General features: G+C 43.6%; 1 protein-coding gene across 1 annotated transcript in view; it reads left to right on the forward strand.

The window, feature by feature from the left end:
• The window catches only part of hcn2b (hyperpolarization activated cyclic nucleotide-gated potassium channel 2b), a 68,357-nt gene that overhangs the window by 6,679 nt on the left and 37,558 nt on the right, over positions 1–24,120 (forward strand). Inside the window, exons 2-4 of the mRNA XM_014216326.2 lie at positions 1,015–1,438; positions 3,888–4,049; positions 18,018–18,236. Of these exons, the coding sequence (XP_014071801.2) occupies positions 1,015–1,438; positions 3,888–4,049; positions 18,018–18,236 (805 nt within the window). The remainder of the gene's footprint in view (positions 1–1,014; positions 1,439–3,887; positions 4,050–18,017; positions 18,237–24,120) is intronic.

Consider the following 24,120-nt stretch of genomic DNA (forward strand, 5'->3'; position numbering starts at 1 on the left):
TGCCACCAGCCTTGTGTGTGTGTGTGTGTGAGCTTGCCTCTGTGCGTGTGTGTGTTATTGTCCGTGTGCCCCTGTCTGACAGAGGGTGTTGTGAGATGTGGACAGTACAGAGCAGGCTGCAGTAAGTCGAGAGGGTACTTGTCAGATGGATAAAGCAACATCAGCGACTTTTAGTGATGGGGGGGAAAAAATCCATATAGTTACATATCGTGATATTATTTTTGGATGATGCTATATTGATATTTGTCTCCTAGTATTGTTTATTTATTTTTGCCACTGTAGGTAGCATCAGCTTGTACTAGTTACTTGCACCCAAACACCAGTATTTTTCCTTCATAGCTTGTTCTCCATCTTTATTTAAATTTAGGGTGCTTATTTGTTTTCAGCACTTATATTACCCGGTCTGATCAAAACTTGTTTTCTCATGCTCTCTCTTGTCTCTGCAGCAGACATATAGTGAGAATATGTTTGGAACATCAAATCGCAATTAAATTGCAGTATCAAATTGCATTAAATGTAGAATCGTGATTTGTGAGAATGGTGGGAATCTTGAGAATCGCAGTACATACAGTATCTTATCAGCTCCTCAGTATAGTGATAATGTATTGCGACGTTCCTGGCCTTTCCCAACTACTTGCATGTGATATGCACAGCAAACAGCAAATAAGAACATTTGCTCAATGAAAACAGTGATACTACAGTTTCTACTTGAACTAGTACTCATCATGATATACCCTAGTCACTTACTGTACTGTTATTGTACTATTATTACTAAGTAATAGCACCTGTCAATTGGTCCCGCATAGGGCTAACTGTCATCACATAATCTGTCTCTGAGGATCTTCCCTCGCGACAAGGCCATTCCCCAAACTATTTCATAAAATGTTATATTGCATTCTTTGTTTTTAATTTAGTTACGCCTGTACTCGATTGAACAGGAGTTGAAGTTCAGGTGTCCCGAGTTCTTCCACCATAACTGTCTCTGTCCCCTAACCTCCTTCTCCTGCCCTCTAGGTTCTACTGGGATTTCACCATGCTGATGTTCATGGTGGGCAACCTCATCATCATCCCCGTTGGGATCACCTTTTTCAAGGACGAGACCACCGCGCCCTGGATCATCTTCAACGTGGTCTCTGACACCTTCTTCCTCATGGACCTGGTCCTCAACTTCCGCACAGGCATTGTATTTGAGGACAACACCGAGATCATCCTGGACCCCAGGAAGATCAAGAGGACGTACCTAAAGACCTGGTTCTTGGTGGACTTTGTCTCCTCCATCCCTGTGGATTATATCTTCCTGATCGTTGAGAAGGGGATAGACTCCGAATTGTATAAGACGGCCAGAGCCCTGAGGATCCTACGCTTTACCAAGATCCTCAGTCTGCTGAGGCTGCTCAGGCTGTCCAGGCTCATCCGCTACATCCACCAATGGGAAGAGGTAAACTGGGCTCTAGAACTTACTTTGACCTAACATAGCAAGCGTGAAAGAAGTGCCTGAAACTAGATCTCCTACATACTGGTCTTGAGGAGAAGAAAAATAGCATCGACCAATGGAGTACTTGCATAAGTACTTGCATCGACCAATGGAAAGAGGGGGTAGGCCGCAATGTTAAGGCAGCAGTAGAAGGAATAAGCTCTTTTAGTTTGTCAAATCAGGGCAAGTACAGAAGGGAGTCAGATATGAACATCATCAACCCAACCTACTTCAGGGTAATGTCCTTCCAATAATAGGCTAGTCTCACACTATCACAGGCCTTCAACACTGTTTTCTCTCTGTATCTGTAGTGATATACATCAGCAGGATGCTGAGATTCACAGCTTTGCTTTCTCAGTGACTGTGTCGGCCAGTTAGCCTCATCATCGCAGCATTTGGCTGTGGCGTGCAGCCAGTCACAGTGGCCTGTTTTACCCTGATGTGACTGGATGTGTAAAGCTGTGCTGACCAAACAGAGGGGAGGATGGCCAAACATACATTCATGCCCCTTCTGTGCTAGTCTGATGACTCATTTGTGTGTGTGTTCTGTACTCTACTTAATGGGACAATTATTTTCTTGATTCCAGAGTGGTAATTTGAGCCAGACACAACCCCTAATTATTGAATCAACCCCTTGCGTAACCGAGTGCCTCTCGTCCACTGCTCAGCTCTGCTCTGCACAGGGCAGCTGCTCACCTCATCTGGAGCATGAGAGGGCCAGTTAGACAACTCACTGAATAAAGGAGGAACCTTAACTCCATGTCATACAATGACTTCATTTTGTTAGAGAGCAATGTGCTCATCAAGATGTACCTGGAACACCTGGGAACACACAGTCTTCTTTACTACTGCCTGTAGCTGACAGCTGTTTGGAGCACTTCTCTGATACCCTATCTAGGCCCACGTATTCCCTGAGTGTCATCCCCTCTGCATTGGGCTGTTTATGTGTACGTGCTTGTTAGTTTGTGTTCTAGGTGCTAGACAGGATGCAGCAGTAAAAACACTGAGGCTTTCCGGGAATATGAAGCTTGTATCAACCTCTTCCATTTGCAGTCACGTCCAGACTGAGTGGATGTTACCTTTTTCATGAGCTAGGCTGGCCAGGCAGCAGTGCACTAGGTACTCTAGGATTGCGTTGTGGGTTTAGGAGGACTTTCACTTAGCATGCTCTCATTTCTGATTCCCGTCTAGAGCATTATGATTTCATCAGAATCCATAAACAATTACATTTTAATTGAATTGATACAGTATTTCCATATTAGTGGCTGCGGAACTGTTGTGTAATGTGTTAGAGTGGATTGCGTAATGCTTTGACCTCTTTTTATTTGAGTAATGGGCTGCAGGCCATAAGGTTCTTGTCACATCTACGCTATGTGCCCTGACCCTTCCAGCCAACTGACAGTGACACATGTTACATGTCATAGTTCTGCTAGTTAGCTGAAGACTTCGTTTTAGCCCATGATTGGATCCTAATCAAAATGCAAGGCCTTCAAGTGTTTTCTCCTCCTCCTCCTGTTGCTTGCGGGCAGTGAGTCTGATAGCAGAAGCATGGAGGGGGAGTTGAGAGATGGCGAGCAGCTGCCTGTGAGGGCACCGCGATACGCTAAATGCACCAATCTGAGCCCGCTGACCTTAATGGTGTACGACAAGCCATTGCATTTATTTAGGTGTGTGTGTACGCTGCAGGTAAATTGTCCATAAACAGATACAGAAACAGCTGCATAGGCACTGTGAAAATAACCCAATATCACCCAAACTCAGTAATACAGGGATTTTGTTTTTCATTTTAGGGCTTTTGAGACAAAGCTAGAAAGAGGTCATGCAGAAGGATGCTTGTTTGGCCTTTTTCACCACCGATATTCCAATACAGTCACTTTTACAAACAACGAAAGGAGGCACTCCAACCTTGTGTTGTCTATCAGAGCTGCTTTTCATTTTGTGTTCGGTTAAGCTTTGAACCCATGGGTTTGCGTGAGGTCTTGTGAGGTGACTGAATCACCTGGCTCACACTTCGATGGAGCTCTAATTTTGACACTCCATGCTTATCTCTCTTGGTCATATTTGACTCATCAAAGCTTTTAGTGCCTCTGATGAGGAAAGGAGTGCCGTCATCACTGAAGTCATTTGATGTACTTCCTTTCTCAAGGCAAACTAAGTTCAACTTCTGTGTGTACAGAAAAGCAACTGTGCATCATTGGCACCGGTAAACTTACTTATTTAATTACAATAACTAATCCGATCATGAATCCAAATCCTGTTGTAACCAGATAATGCAAATAATGGAATCTGTTTCTATTTTTTTTTAATCATGTGTTCATTGGCTATGTTAACAGGCTAAGTCCATGTGAAATGGTGAATGAATGAGGTGTGTAACACACCACTGACTCCTCTCTCTCTGACCCTCTCGTGACAGATCTTCCACATGACCTATGACCTGGCCAGTGCAGTGATGCGTATCTTCAACCTGATTGGTATGATGCTGCTGCTGTGTCACTGGGATGGCTGTTTGCAGTTCCTGGTTCCCATGCTGCAGGACTTCCCCCAGGACTGTTGGGTCTCTCTCAACAAGATGGTGGTAAGTGCTGCTTAATACACACTCTAGAGTCTAGATCCATCCGGTACTCTAGGGGCCAATTCCTGGACACCAGACTGGACTACTGGGCAGACGTTTGGTATTTTACGTAAATATTTGCATTTCTAATAAGTCTAATATGTTACATTTGGTATGGTTACTTAAGACAGAAACGATAGGAGGGAAGTTGGACCGTGACCGTCTAGCAGGGACAACTGTAGCATTTTAGCTAATCCATATTCTAACCGTATTAACCCAATTCATCTAACTTTTTTAGTTACATTTTCCTAACTTTCGTTGTTTTAGTTCCCCTGACTTTTTACATAAATTATCCTAACCTTTGTTGATAGTTATCCACCAATGATATTTATCCACCCCGTAATTCTCCTTTGTTGTTACCATGTAACAAACAACTTGGTCTCAGAGAAGAACGTATAATACTATACATCACCCATGAGGTATGAACTTACCTCATCTAATTGGTATGCTGTTGTACAACCGGGTAACACGTATAATACAATACGTCCTTTAATTCGTATGATATATATATATTGTACGACCGCCATTCCATTTGTAATGTAACCTAACGTAGTGTAATGTTTCGTACTAAATGGAGGGGAACAGATTTACATTCCAAATCTTACGAATTGCCCTGAGGCTAGGCTGCGGACACAGATGAAGCCTATTCCTGGACTAAAAACACCTTCAGTGGTTCTCCACAGAGCATGCTTTATAGTCCAGGAGTAAGCTTAATCTAGGTCCGGAAAATCAGTCATTCAAGTGCTGCCGTGAAGGAGTATTTCCTACCTCAAAAGAGGTCTGAAGTAGATGCTCATCCAAAATACCAGTGCTGGGAAAAGCAAGAATCCCGAGGCACAGACCATATTAGAGTGAATATATTGTCTTCACTGAGACAAAAACATTCAAGGACCAACAGGTGTTTCCTAACCAGCTCCTGCTAAGAATGACACACTCACCCAGGCCTGCTGTAAACAAGCAATTATAGTAGTACTTAAGAGGCTTGTTGAAGGTTTGTTGTCACGTGTCACAACAGGCTCTCTCTAGTCTCAGGCCCGGACCCCAATCATTCAGCACATGTCACTCTCTCGCTGTCAGAAAGGAAGACAAAAAGGCCCTGTCATTCTCTCTCGGCACTTCGTTCCTTTTCTTTGCTCTGATGTCTGTGGACTCACAGATGATTCATTGTTTGTGTCCACCTGCAGACTCCTCGTAGAGAGAGGAGACTGACAACACTACAGAGAGAATAAAGTCAGAAGACGTGAACAGGCAGGGGGCACGTTGCAGCAGCACACCTGTCTTCTCCTTCTCTTCCTCCAGATATCATAGTGCTAGCAATCCATCAGCCCTCACAAGCCATCAATCTCTGGCTGAGTGCTCACAGACAAATGTGTTTTGAACAGGCTGAGGCCTAGCATGACTGAGGATCAACATAGATGCACCTGACTCAGAGATTCAACACATTGCTTGGTTATTTTAGTTCCTGCCTGAACTATTTGTTTTCACATGGACATGTCTCAATACTTTCTTATTTGGACTTGGAAATAGCATGTGCAGAAGCATTTGTGTTTTTACCCATTGGAGTTTTATGTTACAGCACAGCAATATCATTAAGGCAACTCAACAGGTTGCAGGTTACTCTATGCTTGTAGAACATAAATGTGTCTCCTGTGCTGATGGCATGACAGTGCTGATGGCATGACAGTGCTGATGGCATGGCTGTTAGCTGTAATGGCATGGTAGTAAAGGTCCTGAAGACCTGGGGGGGGGGTTCTGGGGCTGCCAGCTACTCTCTCAGCTGTACGGTCCTAGTCAGTCACACCACCTGTCTGCTAAAGCTCCTCCGTTCCAGGTGAACTCTATTCCTCAACCCTAGAGGGCACAGGAGAGGCAGGGGGCTCATCAATACACAGGCATGCAGGCATACACACACACATGCTTAAACATATCGGATCGCTGCAATTTATTGGACAGAGAGTTGGGCTGAAAAATGTATTTTTAACTCAATATGGCCCCAGACACCAGAAAGACTTGGTCCCAGATGGGAGGGGTTGTATAGGCCAGAGGGGGCTAGATGCCAGCGGGAACATACACAGACAGTGTGATGAAGAAGGTGCAACAGCTTGGCCCCTAAGACCCTCACAAACTTCTACAGATGCACCATTGAGAGCATCCTGTCAGGCTGGTTCAACCCAACGCATTACCGGGGACATACTTCCCTCCAGGACATCCATGGCACACAGTGTCAAAGGAAAGCCAAGAAGAACATCAAGGACCTCAGCCATCCAAGCCACAGCCTGTTCACCCCGCTACCATGTAAAAGGTGGGGACAGTACAGGTGCATCAAAGCTGGAAACGACAGACTGAGAAACAGCTTCTATCTCCAGGCAATCAGATTGTTAAACAGTCACCACTAGCCGGCCTCCGCCCAGGACCCTGCCCTGAACCTTTGTAACTGTTCTAGCAGGCTACCACCCAGTACTCTACCCCGCACCTTAGAGACTGCTGCCCTATGTACATAGTCATTGGGAAAGGGAAAGGGGGATACCTAGACAGTTGTACAAATTAATGCCTTCAACTGAAATGTGTCTTCCGCAACAGCTTTGCACACTCTTGGCATTCTCTCAACCAGCATCATGAGGTAGTCACCTGGAATGCACTTCAATTAACAGGTGTGCTTTGTTAAAAGTTCATTTGTGGAATATCTTTCCTTCTTAATGCGTTTGAGCCAATCAGTTGTGTTATGACAAGGTAGGGGGGGTATACAGAAGATAGCCCTATTTGGTAAAAGACCAAGTTCATATTATGGCAAAAACAGCTCAAATAAGCAAAGAGAATCATTACTTTAAGACATGAAGGTCAGTCAATCCATAAAATGTCAAGAACTTTGAAAGTTTCTTTAAGTGCAGTCGCAAAAACCATCAAGCGCTATTGATGAAACTGGCTCTCATGAGGACCGCCACAGGAAAGTAAGACCCAGAGTTACCTCTGCTGCAGATGATAAATGCATTAGAGTTACCAGCCTCAGAAATTGCAGCCCAAATAAAAGTAAGACACATCTCAACACAGGAGGCTGCGTGAATCAGGCCTTCATGGTCAAATTGCTGCAAAGAAACCACTACTAAAGGACATCAATAAGAAGAAGAGACTTGCTTGGGCCAAGAAACACCATCGATGGACATTTTGACTGGTGGAAATCAATCCTTACGTATGGGTGGTCCCAGTAGCTGAAAGGATGATCTCTGCATGTGTGGTTCCCACCATGAAGCATGGAGGAGGAGGTGTGGAAGTGCTTTGCTGGTGACACTGTCTGTGATTCATTTAGAATTCAAGCCACACTTAACCAGCATGGCTACCACAGCATTCTGCAGCGATACGCCATTCCATCTGGTTTGTGCTTAGAGGGGCTATCATTTGTTTTTTAACAGGACAATGACCCAACACACCTCCAGGCTGTGTAAGGGCTATGTGACCAAGAGGGATAGTGATGGAGTGCTGCATCAGATGACCTGGTCTCCACAATCACCCAACCTCAACCCAATGTTGATGGTTTGGGATGAGTTGGACCGCAGAGTGAAGGAAAAGCAGCCAACAAGTGCTCAGCATATGTGGGAACTCCTTCAAGACTGTTGGAAAAGCATTCTAGGTGAAGCTGGTTGAGAGAATGCCAAGAGTGCAAAGCTGCCATCAAGGCAAAGGGTGGCTACTTTGAAGAATCTCAAATATAAAATATGTTTTGATTTGTTTAACACTTTTTTGGTTACTATATGATTTCATATGTGTTATTTCATAGTTCTGATGTCTTCACTATTGTTCTACAATGTAGAAAATAGTCAAAATAAAGAAAACCTTGAATGAGTAGGTGTCCAAACTTTTGACTGGTACTGTATATACTGTATTCTAGTCATGGCTCATATTATATAACTTACTTTTGTATTTTTCTGGATTATGTGTGTATTGTTTTTTTTTTATTGCTAGATATTACTGCACTGTTGAAGCTAGAAACCGATGCATTTAGCTGCACTTGATTTGATTTAAACTAAAAGAGCTGTATGTTCCAGGTCTCTAGTTCCAGATGGCCACCATTACCCCATAGTAGAGAGCAGTCAGATGGTGGAGGGTGGCTCTATCTCTCCCACGTCTCCCCTCAGACTGGCCTGGGCCTGGGTGGACTGTGCCTGCCTGGGTAGACTGCTCCACTACTACGTGCCAGCTCTACGTCACTGTCCCTGAACCAGGCCCAGGATTATGGCTAGCGCAGACGTTGACTCAGTGTCTCTTACTGTGCAGTAATTGTGTTTGGCCCCCTCCCCTCCCTCTTTGATTTGGGATGATGGTAGCTAGGGTGCAGTGCTGTGTGTATGCCACACACACACAGGTATGAACGCACAGACACACCCACTCTGACACACTGTGAGCGTACGCCACGTGCACAAACATACACATGGACCCATGCCTCTCGGTCCTGTTGATGTTCTGTTCCTCTGAGCTGGGCCTCTACTCTGTGTACTCCATGTCAATTTCCCTGAGAACAGTCGTCCTGGGCGATCGGTGCAGGCAGGCGCAGGCTGGCTGGCATCTCCCAGCAACCAAGGTCAGCATTTCTCTGGAGGCGGATGGCTTCAAATGAGAGACGCAGCGTTAAATGATCCATCTCCCTGCCACTCGAGACTTGTTCACTTTGAGTGGCTGCCTGTCTACTCACTGCATCCCGGTACTGCTGCCTACTCACCACATCCTGCTCTGCATCCTCCATGCTGCTCAGAGAACAGAGACACACACACGCTATGGCCACAATACTTTTCACATTTTTGACGGTTTGACTGTATTTTGTGTTTTTGAATAATAACAGTTCTACATCTGCTTTATGAGTAGTCCATGACCCTAGGGTGGCAACACATACAGTTGAATTCAGAAGTTTACATACACCTTAGTCAAATACATTTAAACTCAGTTTTTCACAATTCCTGACATTTAATCCTAGTAAAAATTCCCTGTCATAGGTCAGTTAGGATCACCAATTTATTTTAAGAATGTGAAATGTAAGAATAATAGTTGAAAGAATGATTTCTTTCAGATTTTATTTCTTTCATCACATTCCCAGTGGGTCAGAAGTTTACATACACTCAATTAGTATTTGGTAGCATTGCGTTTAAATTGTTTAACTTGGGTCAAATGTTTCGGGTAGCCTTCCACAAGCTTCCCACAATAATTTGGGTGAATTTTGGCCCATTCCTCCTGACAGAGCTGGTGTAACTGAGTCAGGTTTGTAGGCCTCCTTGCTCACACACACTTTTTCAGTTCTGCCCACAAATGTTCTATAGGATTGAGGTCAGGGCTTTGTGATGGCCACTCCAATACCTTGACTTTGTTGTCCTTAAGCCATTTTGCCACAACTTTGGAAGTATCCTTGGGGTCATTGTACATTTGGAAGACCCATTTGTGACCAAGCTTTAACTTCCTGACTGATGTCTTGAGATGTTACTTCAATATATCCACACAATTTTCTTTCCTCATGATGCCATCTATATTGTGAAGTGCACCAGTCCCTCCTGCAGCAAAGCACCCCCACAACATGACGCTGCCACCCCCGTGCTTCACGGTTGGGATGGTGTTCTTCGGCTTGCAAACCTCCCCCTTTTTCCTCCAAACATAAGGATGGTCATTATGGCCAAACAGCTCTATTTTTGTTTCATCAGACCAGAGACATTTCTCCAAAAAGTATGATCTTTGTCCCCATGTGCAGTTGCAAATCATAGTCTGGCTTTTTTATGGCGGGTTTGGAGCAGTGGCTTCTTCCTTGGTGAGCGGCCTTTCAGGTTATGTCGATACAGGACTCGTTTTACTGTGGATATACATACTTTTGTACCTGTTTCCTCCAGCATCTTCACAAGGTCCTTTGCTGTTGTTCTGGAATTGATTTGCACTTTTCGCACCAAAGTACATTCATCTCAAGGAGACAGAACGCGTCTCCTTCCTGAACGGTATGGCGGCTGCGTGGTCCCATGGTGTTTATACTTGCGTACTATTATTTGTACAGATGAACGTGGTACCTTCAGGCGTTTGGAAATTGCTCCCAAGGATGAACCAGACTTGTGGAGGTCTACAATCTTTTTCTGAGGTCTTGGCTGATTTCTTGATTTTCCCATGATGTCAAGAAAAGAGGCACTGAGTTTGAAGGTCGGCCTTGAAATACATCCACAGGTACACCTCCAATTGACTCAAAGGATGTCAATTAGCCTATCAGAAGCTTCTAAAGCCATGACATAATTTTCTGGAATTTTCCAAGCTGTTTAAAGGCACAGTCAACTTAGTGTATGTAAACTTCTGACCCACTGGACTTGTGAAATAATCTGTCTGTAAACAATTGTTGAAAAAATGACTTGTCATGCACAAAGTAGATGTCCTAACCAACTTGCCAAAACTATAGTTTGTTAACAAGAAATTTGTGAAGCGGTTGAAAAACGAGTTTTAATGACTCCAACCAAAGTATGTAAACTTCCGACTTCAACTGTACATTCTACGTGATTTCAATGGGTCTGTCTCCCTTCTGATTGTTTTATACTGTTCAATTTCATTTCATCCCCCCAATAAGTCTGCATTTTCATACATTTCTGCATTTCCTGTACACGTTTGAGATTATTTCCACACTGCCATGTAGGTCTGCACAACATGTGCAAAACTTAGGCCTTATTTTGAACAAACTATTGAAATTGCGATTTGACTTGCAATTTAGATCATAACACTTGGGTAAACTGTTGGAAAAAGGGGAATACAATGATTATTATAAATCTATAATTAGAATATAATAATGAGCAGTTTGAATACAGTGTTGTTTGACATGACAACGAATGAAAAGGCCAGGGAGGCATTATTGTGACAGGGTAGGAACCAAAATGTTGGTCAGTGTTTCCAAGGGGACCCTTTAATCTTTGTCTTCATTAAATGTAATGTAGCTAACATATTCATGCTTTGCCTATTTCTCTCTGATTTAGAAGATACTAACACACAAACAACACGCTGATTTAGGCCTACACCAGTACTGGTATCAGGCTGCATTAGCTAGCTACATTTGCTCTGACTCAGTACATTTATTAGCTAGCCAGCTAACTAGCGAAAAGCAATTGGAGCAAACATGATTTATTGTAGCCACAACTTTCTAAGAAAAGACAAACTAGCTGTTTGCAGACAGTAAGATACACAGACTAAGTGTAATGATAGAATGCTTGCGGATTTATATTAGGAAGCAAAGTGGAAAGCAGCAATGTTGTCAGTCTTGACCATGAAGGCTGAAGAGTCAACGGCAAATGGTCTCATGGTCGAGAAACAACAACTGCGCTCCTCGAGTCACAGGTGGCAGGGTGGGGCTTGTTGAGGGAGAGAGACGAATTAAGTATAGCGAAGTAACCTATACAAACGGACGTTACATGCGGCAGAGTGACGTATCACATTTAACAAACCAAACAGTGAAATACCGTTATAGAAGTAAAAACACAAACCGGTCCTTGCATCAATACCGGTCTTCAGTATAGTAAAATATGGTATTCCACCCGGCCGTAACACAAACACACAGGAAGCCACTTCTTCAGGTCCCATTCTGGGCTAATTCACTGAGCCAGAGCATCAGGTGTGGGAGAGGCTTTCCTCCAACTATCTTAAGGCCCTGTGGGAGAGAATTACCAGGAGGTCCTTCCATCAAACAGCCAGTCAACATGTTAATATACCTGACCCTCCCTGATCTGACCACTGATACGGGGCGGCAGGTAGCCTAGCGGTTAGAGTGATGTGCCAGTAACCGAAAGGTCGCTAGTTTGAATCCCCAAGCCAACTACGTCGAGCAAGGCAATTAACCCTAATTGCTCCAGGGATGCCATTGGGTGTCTCGGGGAGTTGGGATTTCCAATTCACACATGAGTATGATACACACTTGGTACATGTCTGAAATAGGACAAATATAAGCACCCACCTAATTGTTATTAGATACAGACGGTTCTACTATAAGCCAGGATTTAAGTTTATAGCCGGCTGATCAAATTAAATCAAAATGTCCCCTCTGTTATGAAGCCCAAGTCAGGGCCAGGTGCTTTCATCTCATGTACCTTATCCTGTATGGCTCTTAGATCAATGGAATTATAATAAAGCCCTGGATCATCTCACTATCCATCTGTCCTTTATGATCTTAGACCTGAGGTAGAGTAATCCGGATCTCATGCCAGGGTTCATCCGGCTAGAGGATGCAGGGCAGCCAGGGAAAATACAATTACTAAGATGAGACTTATATCTCCCTCTCTAACTTTAAGCATCAGCTGTCAGAGCAGCTTACCGATCACTGTACCTGTACACAGCCCATCTGTAAATAGCACACCCAACTACCTCATCCCCATATTGTTATTTTTGTTGTTGTTGTTGCTCTTTTGCACCCCAGTATCTCTACTTGCACATCATCATCTGCACATCTATCACTCCAGTGTTAATGCTAAATTGTAATGATTTTGCCTCTAGGGCCTATTTATTGCCTTACCTCTCTAATCTTACTACATTTGCACACACTGTGCATAGACCTTTTCTATTGTGTTATTGACTGTACGTTTGTTTATCCCATGTGTAACTCTGTGTTGTTGTTTTTGTTGCACTACTTTGCTTTATCTTGTCCAGGTCGCAGTTGTAACTTGTTCTCAACTTGCCTACCTGGTTAAATAAAGGTGCAATATATATTTATTTTTATTTTATTTAAAAAACACCTATACATACATACACACACACACACACACACACACACACACACACACACACACACACACACACACACACACACACACACACACACACATGTGTACAGAGCCTTCAGACAGTATTCACACCCCTTTACTTTTTCCACATTTTGCTGTGTTACAGCCTGAATTTAAAATGTATTAAATTGAGATTTTGTGTCACCGATCTACACACACAAATAACCTATAATATCAAAGTGGAATTTTGTTTGTAGAACATTTTCGAAATTAATAAAAAATGAAAAACTGAAATGTCTTGAGTCAATAAGTAATCAACCCCTTTGTTATGGCAAGCCTAAATAAATTCAGGAGTAAAAATGTACTTAACATATCACAAAAGTTGCATGGACTCATTCTGTGTTCAATAATAGTGGTTAAAGTAATAATGTAATATATTAAACATTTATCCAAAGCAACCTAGTTTTTTAAAATTGTATTTTTATTTCTCATTTATTTAACCAGGTAGGCCAGTTGAGAATAAGTTCTCATTTACAACTGCAACCTGGCCAAGATAAAGCAAAGCAGTGCGACACAAACAACAACACACAGTTACACATGGAGTAAACAAGCGTACAGTCAATAACACAATAGAAAAAAAGAAAGTCTATATACAGTGTGTGCAAATGGCGTGAGGAGGTAAGGCAATAAATAGGCCCTAGTAACAGTCAGGTGTGCATACATCTTACGTATGGGTGGTCCCGGGAATCGAACTACCCTGGCGTTACAAGCGCCATGCTCTACCAACTGAGCTAGAAAGGACCACCCCATCTCTGTAACCCACACATACAACTACTGCATCTGTAAGATTCAACCACAATGACCAGGGAAGTTTTTTATTGCCTCGCAAAGAAGGGCACCGATAGGTAGATGTGTACACATTTTAAAAAGCAGACGCTGAATATCCCTTTACGCATGGTGAAGTTATTTATTAGGCTTTGAATGGTGTATCCATACACCCAGTCTCTATAAGATACAGGCGTCCTTCCTAACTCAGTTGCCGGAGACAAAGATAATCGCTCAGGGATTTCACAAGACAATGGTGATTTTAAAACAGTTAAGAGTTTAATGGCTGTGATATGAGAAAACTGAGGATGGATCAACAACATTGTAGTTACCCCAAAATACGAACCTAAATGACAGAGTGAAAAGAAGGAAGCCTGTTACAGAATACAAATATTCCAAAGCATGCATCCTGTTTGCAACAAGGCAAAACATTGCAAAACATGTGGCAAAGAAGTAAACTTTTTGTCCTGAGTACAAAGCGTTACATTTGGGCCAAACCAACACAACACATCACTGAGTACCACTCTTCATATTTTCAAACATGGTGGTGGCTGCATAATGTTATGGATATGCTTGTCATCGGCAAGGAATAGGGATATTTTTTAGGATAAAATGAAACGGAATGGAGCTAAGAACAGCAAAACCTAAAACACAAGGCCAAATCTAAATTGGAGTTGCTTACCAAGACGAGACTGAGTGACCTAGTTACTTACAGTTTTGTCTTAAATCGGCTTGAAAATCTATGGCAAGACTTAAAAATGGCTATCTAGCAATGATCAACAACCAACTTGACAGAGTTTAAGGAATAAAAAAAAAGGGCAATATTGTACAATCCAGGTGTGCAAATCTCTTAGAAACTTACCCAAAAGACTCTGTAATCACTGCCAAATGTGATTCTAACATATATTGTCTCAGGGGATTGAATACTTATCGAATCAAGATATATTAGGGTTTTATTTGACACAATTATTTTTTATAAATGTTAGGATTTTTCTTCCACTTTGACATTACATAGTAGATCGTTGGCCAAAAATGACAATGAAATCCATTATAATCCCACTTTGTAACACAACAAAATGTGGAAAAAGTCAAGTGGTGTGAATACTTTCTGAAGGCACTGTATACACACACACACACACACACACACACACACACACACACACACACACACACACACACGGAGCCACAGGAAATACCCTTGTTTCAATGGCTAATAAGGATATCCTCCATTTATTAAATGACTGACTCCATTAGAGTGGCTCAGCATCTCAACCCTCCTATCATGCCTACCCATGGCCCTTAGGGATGGTAAAGATGGCTGTGCCAGTTTAGGCATCTGACATGGTAAATGTAGCTGAAGAAAGAGCCTTTTACTCAGCACTCACTGTTATCCAGCTATGAAGGCAGGCCACTCAGAGGTTAAACGTAAGCTCCAAGGCACAGTGCAGAAGTGAGGGAGCAATAGTGACAAAAAGCCCACACACACACACACACGCCTGCCCACAGACACACACACACACACGCCTGCACACACGTACACATGTACACACACACCACGACCCCTCCTCCCTTCTCCTTCCACATCTTACCTCCCTCCAGGATCTTGGAACAAATCTGCGTTCATCTCTGATTATGCCATCATAGATCATGCACAACCCATACTGCATGAGTGCTCCTCTCTGTAAATGGATTATGTACAATTAGGCTTTGCCCCTGTTCCTTTAGCTGGGGAATGACTAATGCAATGAATGGGGGAGATTATCCTCTGTATTGCTGCTGAATTGTGAATAACAAACAGAGCTCAGTGGCGTGCATCATGTAGTGAAAGGTGTAGAGTTTGATCCTAAGTGACGGTTGTACACTAGACTGAGGGATTTGATTTTCTCTAGCATTTGCACCTTCTCCTTGGCAGAGAATGTTGGGTTGTAGCCTGCTCCACTGGAGCTGTCGTGTTTATTCCACAGAGCCTCGGAGCCAATACCTTATGAGCTGGGTCCACATGTCACCCATTGTCATTATAATGGGTTATTTTTAGTGGAAAGTGTATGCCTATATCATATTGGTGTGAGAATCAGAGCGTGTACAGAACAGAGATGACTCACCTGCTCCTGTCTAAACACCAGGCTGTCTGTTGACGTTATTGCTGCAGGTATTGGGGACTATGTTTCATCATTTGATCACAAATTTGAGCTCCCGTACCTGTAGGATGGATTTATGTTCTAATAGATTAGCATTTCTGTCAACTCCCTGTCGGTATGGAAGCAGTAATGGTGTGGTGCGACACACACACACACACACACACACACACACACACACACACACACACACACACACACACACACACACACACACACACAGTGTGGTGGGTAAAATATGGTATTGTCCCACCGAGACAGAGAAAATGGATGTGTCAGTACTGTGGAGGATGTTCAGTCATCTGCATTGGGGATTGGGTCTTTAGATCACAGGCGCTGTCTGTGTGTGTGCTGTGCTCAGTTCCTCAAACTCGGGGTGCAGTGAGGCAGCATAGAGACGTTAGTATAAAAGCCTGGGTGAACATTGTAAATTCAGATAAGCTACGTCAAGCAGGCCGTGCCAGAGCAGCTCGCTACATCTCCCTGTCACATTTCTTATAGGCATGACTTTATCTGAATGTATTCCTCCGCCATTGGTTTTTTTTCGTCCATGTTGGACAGTTTTTCTGGTTCTGACAGAGTTATTGTAGCTACCTGTGCATGTCAGTCAGATAGGCCTGGTGGTAGGGAGTATACATATCCAGGCTGTATCACATCTGGCCGTGAGAGTCCCATAAGGCGGCGCACAATTAGTCCAGCATCATCCGGGGTAGGCCGTCATTGTAAATAAGAATTTGTTCTTAACTGACTTGCCTAGTTAAATAAAGGTTAATATATATATATATTCATCAGACAAGCTTTCAGCTCAGTCTTGGGACCACAGTCCACAGACGTGATCATTCGCTGCTAATTCTGTCCTGATCTGGCATTGGATGGGTGCGTGTGTTTGTGTGTGTGTGCTTATTTCCGGGCTCAGAGTTTGGAGCTTAGGGTGACGGGTTGCTGCTGCTGTTTGCCTGGCGGGCACGCTCTGTAGGCAGCATGCTGATAAACCAGGGGGACAGAGAGAGAAAGGGAGAGAGAGAGAAAGGGATGCAGCTCTGCCTCTATTGCACACCCAAGGTATTGGGACCAGGACAAGGTCTGGGGCTAAAGCTGCCCCTAGCAAAGAGAGAGAGAGGGAGGTTCCATATGAGGGCACACAAATACATCTCCATCTCTGCTTTGGCTCTTTACTGGCAGTCCCTCCTCAGTGCTGACTGCTGAGTGCTCCCAAGATCTCATCTCATCCCCATGCAATTCCACACAGTACCTATCTATCCCCTTCCATTATTCCCTTCCATCCACGTCTCTCTGTCACATTTCAAAACAATCTGATGGCGCCTCCCACTCATTTCTCCTCATTTCCACCCCAACTCCTCTCCCAACTAAAGCATTTTGAATTGAATGCAAATGGAGTTCAAATAAATTCAAAGCAGATATAATCAAATCCAGAAGGAGTCAATCGTTGGTAGTGGAGACTGCTCTGTTCAGCGCTGCTCTCTACAGCATTCTGATAGCTCTGTAAAGCATGTCCTGATCTCTGTTTTTTAAATGTCTGTTTGTACTTAATGTTTTCATGTTTATATGTTCACCTGCCAGGGGACTGCAGATGTAAATGAGCTAAAGCTGGTTAAAGTTGGTGCAACGGATCACTTCTCTTACTCTGAGACGTATGTTTTGTTGTATATTGTCCCTGCCAAATAACGGAATAACTAATACCGCCAGGCCAGTCTAACTCTGAACCAAAAGCACTGGATTAACAGTGACATTTCCCTGGATGAGTGAACCTGTAGCCAGGCAGCGTTTCTCAGTCAGTGTTGCTGTTTAGGGCTGAGGGGACAGTGTTTATAATCACTCTAACTTGACTAGTCTCACTGTATACACAAATCAAAGGCAGAGTGGAGGAGGCAGATGTAATGGCTCCTCATTAGAGCCCAGTCTGAAGAGGCCTTCTATACCTGAGTCAACAACACTATGGTGGAGTGATTAGGCCTTCAACAAGCAGCAAGCTAGTACAATGGAGCCAAACTCCTTACCTACTCCAGAGGAGTGATCGTAGCTTTCTTTCAGGAACTTTCTCATATTCCCCCCCCTCTCTCTCTTTCCCCTCGCTCTCCCTTTCTCTCTCTTTTTAAAGGCTTTCTATTTTAGACTTTTAGGTTGGGATCATAGTCATGTTTTTTGTACAGTGATATTGAAAATGTGGTTTTAATGCAATGTTATTCTTTCTACATAATATCCTCTTTTGTAACAGAAACCCTGTTTTCTCTCTCTCCCAACAGAACGACTCGTGGAGCGAGCTGTACTCCTTTGCCCTGTTCAAGGCCATGAGTCACATGCTGTGTATCGGTTACGGGCGCCAAGCCCCAGAAAGCATGTCTGATATCTGGCTGACCATGCTCAGTATGATCGTGGGTGCCACCTGCTATGCCATGTTCATTGGCCACGCCACCGCCCTCATCCAGTCCCTGGACTCATCCCGGCGCCAGTACCAGGAGAAGGTAAGACCGCTGTCGATGAGGACCAAGCCATGTGACCAGGAGAAACTCAGAGCCGTAGACATAGGTTATAGTACGGCCTAGAGTTTTCCCTGGTCAAGTCACGTAGTCAGGAGAATCCCTGTCCCTACCAGCATTCACCAGTCTCAGTGTCCTCAGATCAAAGCATGTGGTCAAGTCTCTTAAGAAGGAGAACACTGCTCTATAAGGACATTGCAGCTGAGTCTCCATGGAGTTCTTAGATACTGGGTGATCTGGTGGTGTATTATTCAGTCTGTCAGCAGCACGTCCCCCTGGCCTGCAATAATTTGCCAGGCTTTGTTGTCTAATTGCAGCATCTGGTTAATGTTGAGAACAGAGGAGAACAGTGCCTCCGACTCCGCTTCTGTCATCTACTGTTTGGCTTCTCTTCAAGACCTGAGACATGATTCCATCCTGTCTCTAGTTTCTGTCCCTCTGTCTCAGTCTCCAATACCTTTTTGTTATTATCTTGGAGAGATAATCATCTTGTTTTCTGGTTCACAATACTATCAGGGAGCGACGAGGGGAAATTGTGTGCTTGAAACAGAATGAATTTGCATTTGAATGAGGGATTATATAAACCAAGTCTCCAATCAGATAACATTAAGTAGGCTAGTACAGTAAGATAAAAGTCAGACTAAATTCACAGGAAAGGGTTTCCCTGAACCAGTTTTACATGATCTGTATCCACTGCATACTATCATTCATACACAAGTGCACCAGATGTAAGTAATTTCACCTGCATGGGATAATGAATACAAACTTTCAATAGAGATGTGCTTCTCCCTATTCCTTACTCCCTAGTGATGGAGATACAACAGTTAGTGCTATGTAGCAATTTGTACCTACTCTGTAACTACACTACCTCTTTATGTAACTTCTTAAAAACATACATTTAGGCCACTTAATGTAGAGTGAAACCACACTCTCTGTTCCCTAGCTAACAATATGCCCATTACTTTATCTCAGGACTGTTCAGACCTGTTACAATAAGTATGCTCCTGACACAGCACATCAATCCCCACTACTCCCTACTCAGTGACGGAGATGGAGAGAGAGAGATCTCTAGCTGAAGAGATGCACACGTCTCCTATCACAGGAAGAGCATGTAAAGCCACGAAGGCCCCGTTATTCCTGGAACTGCTCTCGCTTTCATGCTCCCCTTCTTCCCTAATGTTATAACTAACGATGTGACTACAGTGATCCAGCTAAGACAGCTCATCACATCTAGATCTTCCTCAGGCCAACAGACATGAGGGTGTTTTATTCATCATCAGCTACTGAGATACAGTATACCGGGATACACACTGAGGCAGGCATCAGATAACACAGTGATAATGACACAATGAGTCTGAACTCTCGCCTCCGATCCCCACAAAAGTGTTTCTTTGTACAGGATAGTGTAAACACAGGCGTCAGTGCGTGGTCGTATTGACAGCGCAGTGTAAAAAGTTAGCCGTGATTTCGGTGTTGAAACAGATTAGTCATGATACACTATATATACAAAAGTATATGGACACCCGTTCAAATTAGTGGATTCGACTATTTCAGCCACACCCGTTGTTTATAAAATTTAGCACATGACCATGCAATCCCCATAGACAACATTGGCAGTTGAATGGCCTTACTGATGAGCTCAGTGATTTTCAACGTGGCACCGTCATAGGATGCCACCTTTCCAACAAGTCAGTTCGTCAAATTTCTGCCCTGCTAGAGCTTCCCCGGTCAACTGTAAGTGCTGTTATTGTGAAGTGGAAAAGTCTAGGAGCAACAATGGCTAAGCAGCAAGGTGGTAGGCCACATAAGCTCACAGAACGGGCCCACCATGTGTTGAAGTGCGTAAAAATTGTCTGTCCTCGGTCGCAACACTCACTACCGAGTTCCAAACTGCCTCTGGAAGCATTGTCAGTACAATAATTGCTCGTTGGGAGCTTCATGAAATGGGTTTCCATGGTCGAGCAGCCGCACACAAGCCTAAGATCACCATGTGCAATGTCAAGCGTCAGCTGGAGTGGTGTAAAGCTCTCTGGACTATGGAGCAGTGGAAATGCGTTCTCTGGAGTGATGAATCACGCTTCACCATCTGGCTGTCCGACGGACGAATCTGGGTTTGGCGGATGCCAGGAAAATGCTACCTGCCCGAATGCATAGTGCCAACTGTAAAGTTTGGTGGAGGAGGAATAATGGTCTGGGGCTGTTTTTCCATGGTTCGGGCTAGGCCCCTTAGTTCCAGTGAAGGGAAATGTTAACACTATAGCATACAATGACATTCTAGATGATTCTGTGCTTCCACTTTCTGGCAACAGTTTGGGGAAGGCCCTTTCCTGTTTCAGCATGACAATGTCCCCATGCACAAAGTGAGGTCCATACAGAAATGGTTTGTCGAAATCGGTGTGGATGAATCACCTTTGGGATGAATTGGAACGCCGACTGCGAGCCAGGTCTAATCGCCCAACATCAGTGCCCGACCTCACTAATGCTCTTGTGGATGAATGGAAGCAAGTCCCTGCAGCAATGTTCCAACATCTAGTGGAATGCCTTCCCAGAAGAGTGGAGGCTGTTATAGCAGCAAAGGGGGGCCCAACTCCTTATTAATGCCTATGATTTTGGAATGAGATGTTTGACGAGCAGGTGTCCACATACTTTTGGTGATGTAGTGTACTTCTAACACCCAGAAAATCCACTTTTATGTTGAGAGAAAGGTATTGTCATTGTTTGCAATATCCACACTGTTAGACAATGCGTAGGCTACTGATTTATCAGAGTGTGGCGTCTGGGCCTTAGGCGGTCAGAGTTTCTGTTTCTCATTAGACATTCAGCAGCTCATTCTCAATGGCTCTCTAAAGGTACACATTGTTCCTCTCCATGTATCTCACCCGGTCACACATTCCATGTACACTCTTCGAAAATAAGGTTCCAAAAGGGTTCTTCAGTTGTTCCCATAGGAGAACCCTCTGGGGAAAGGGTTCCACACACACGCACACTCATACGGGCACACGCAGGCATGTCTGCTGGGTTTTCTCACATAGGAGACAAGGAATACCATCAACCTGTGTCCTAATCGTCTGATGGTGTTGAGTAGAGGACAGACATGGAACACAGATACACTGTCGTAACATGTCTGTCTCTCATATTGAGGACAGTGTGGTAACAGATGAGGCAGCAGCAGCATGTCCCCCTCTCACCTCTCTCTGTCCCCCCATCCCTCTTTCACCTCCCTCCGTCCTTGACATCTAACTGGGTGAAACATCATCCGCCAGAGGACACAGCGTGCAAGTGGCCACGCCGCCCAGAGCGCTAGGCTTTATGTAACTGTTACTGTCCTTCTCCTCCTCCAGAGGGATGCAGCAGCGCTGCTGAATAGGCTCTGAAGAAAGATGTGACCCAAGGGGCCTCTATAGGGCAGAACAGTTCTCCACTGGGGTCCAGTCAACCTACTGTCTTCGTTGACACACCACAACCCCTGTGCCCTCTCTGGTACATGAGTCAATATTTCCATAGTGTGATTGGTATTTATTTGCTACTTGTGAAAGCTCATTGGAATAAGACAAATCAAAAGAAAATACTATGAAATGTGTTATGGGAAATGATGGTGTAGAAACACTTTACATGTACAGTGGTTACTCCTTTAATAGTTGCGAGCTTACGCCACGGGACTTAGAGGTCATTTGTGGTTTAGTACGGTACCCTGCGTCACCACTTCATTGCTCCAGACCAGCGCAAGGGGGAGTTAAAGTACTAATTATACTTTTGGGTCCTACTGTGTCTCTAACAGACAATGAATGGGCGACATAAACCTAAATAGAAATTGATAATTGTGCACGACTTCAGTATTACTTACTAAATCTGTTGTTACACTAAGGTTTTTATTATTTTATTTTGTTAGGATTATTTTGCTCTTACTGTAGTATTGTAGCCCCCCAACAGGTTATGTTGTACAGCGCCTGAGTGGTGCAATGGTCTAAGACACTGCATAGCAGTGCAAGCTGTGTTGTTACAGAAGCTGGTTCAATACCCGTGCCGGCCTCGACTGGGAGACCCATGAGATGACTATAGGTTTTTGGTTTCTCTCCCTCTAAACAGAAAAAAATCATTCTGAATAACAAACTGGCTTTATTTACAAATTAATAACAATGTCTCACCCCATGTTCAAGAATTGCCTTTTTCTCGCTCATTTTACGTTATTTGAAAACGAAATCATCTCTAAAATATTTAAGGGGCATTGCACTAATAATGGCGCTGACTAAGGAAGCGTTCCCGGTGTTCTCTTCTTAGTGCCAGTCTGCATGTTCAAACTAAAAAAATGTAACTAATAATGGCATCTTTATGCTTTCATTAATAAAATAATGATAAAAATACTCTTTCAAAATGCCTATGTTTATTTAGTTATGGATCCATAACAAATTACTATGGGAATAAATATCACTGAATTACAGAAATATCCTCCAATCCTCTATATGTAATTATTGGCGGAGAGTCACGTCATATTTTTTGATATACTGTAGGCCTACCGTCACTAGTGTTGAGTAATGTGCTGTTAAAAATGGTGTAGGTCTTATTTATTTAAAGAGTATATTGAAGTTAGAAGCAATAGCCTACAACTATTTTAGCACCGTTTCGCACTGCTCTGAGACAAGCATAGGGACTGATCTTGATAAATCAATTAGATTTTTATTTTCACTGAATCTCCGTTTGGGTTTTTGGTTAGACTAGAATTAGAAAATGAGGGTGCAGATGTTATGCTCTTAGTTAAGAACAAGGACAGCCTACTCCTTCCTCCCGTCGATGAATTGAACCCCTGTCTCCCGCATGCCCTGCCCGCACGACACAGTGATTCTTTAGCTAAATAGCACAGTACTGTACTCCAGACCATCATGTTGTACAGCGCCAGATTTTCCGTTCCATCCTAACAAAAACCCTGAGGGTTTTTCATTTTTCTTGGAATAGAAACATCATAATATTACTCAAATTAATTAAGCAAGTACCAGTCAAAAGTTTGGACACACCTACTCATTCCAGGGTTTTTCTTTGTTACTATTTTCTACATTGTAGAATAATAGTGAAGACATCACAACTATGAACACTTATGGAATCAGTTAAGAACAAATTCTTATTTACAAGGACAGCTTACTCCTTCTTCCCCGTCTGGGAATTGAACCCCGGTCTCCCGTGTGCCCGCATTCTCTAGTACAGACATTATTAAAGGCTATCAAATGCTTCTCAAAGATGCCCTCTGCTGGTGAAACTAGCACTAACTAGCATTAATGGTACCAGTGGTTCACACTTAAATAAAGTGCCATAGAATTCTGCGGCAACATGCAAGCTGTGCCGCAGTACACTGCAACTTTTAAAGGAGGAACCACTGTATTAGCTCATGTATATGACTTTGTCCCTATTCAGGTCCCCCTTGTCCTTCCTTTTGAGCAGCATGCTTCATTGGGGGTGTAGCACGAGTCCATGACACTTACATTCCCGGCTCGTTGAGTTTTATAGGATCCTGCTTAAGCTAAGTCAGTTCTGATGTGATCCACCCTGGACACCCCCTCTCCACACATCCACACATAAGTCATTGAGCCCCACCTCATCCTGCCTGCCTACGGCATCCTGTGTTAGTTCAAGGAACAATTTAATTTCCTTCTTTGGTTCTGTAGCAGCTCCCATTCCTAATGACAGCCATGCATCATGCCAGTACGCCACAGACCAGTGGCTTTAGTCCTATAAAATATATAAAGGAACTCTGATCTCTTCCTCCCCTAAGTCTACAGGCCGAGGGGAACAAATTGGATTTCAGAAAATGTAATGCATCTTTATATAAGTGCAGGAAGAGATATAGCCCCGGCTCTGCCTGTATCTCTGCACTGAGCCT

The sequence above is a fragment of the Salmo salar genome, chromosome ssa10, assembly GCF_905237065.1.
Source record: "Salmo salar chromosome ssa10, Ssal_v3.1, whole genome shotgun sequence".
In the NCBI taxonomy this organism is placed as follows: Eukaryota; Metazoa; Chordata; class Actinopteri; order Salmoniformes; family Salmonidae; genus Salmo; species Salmo salar.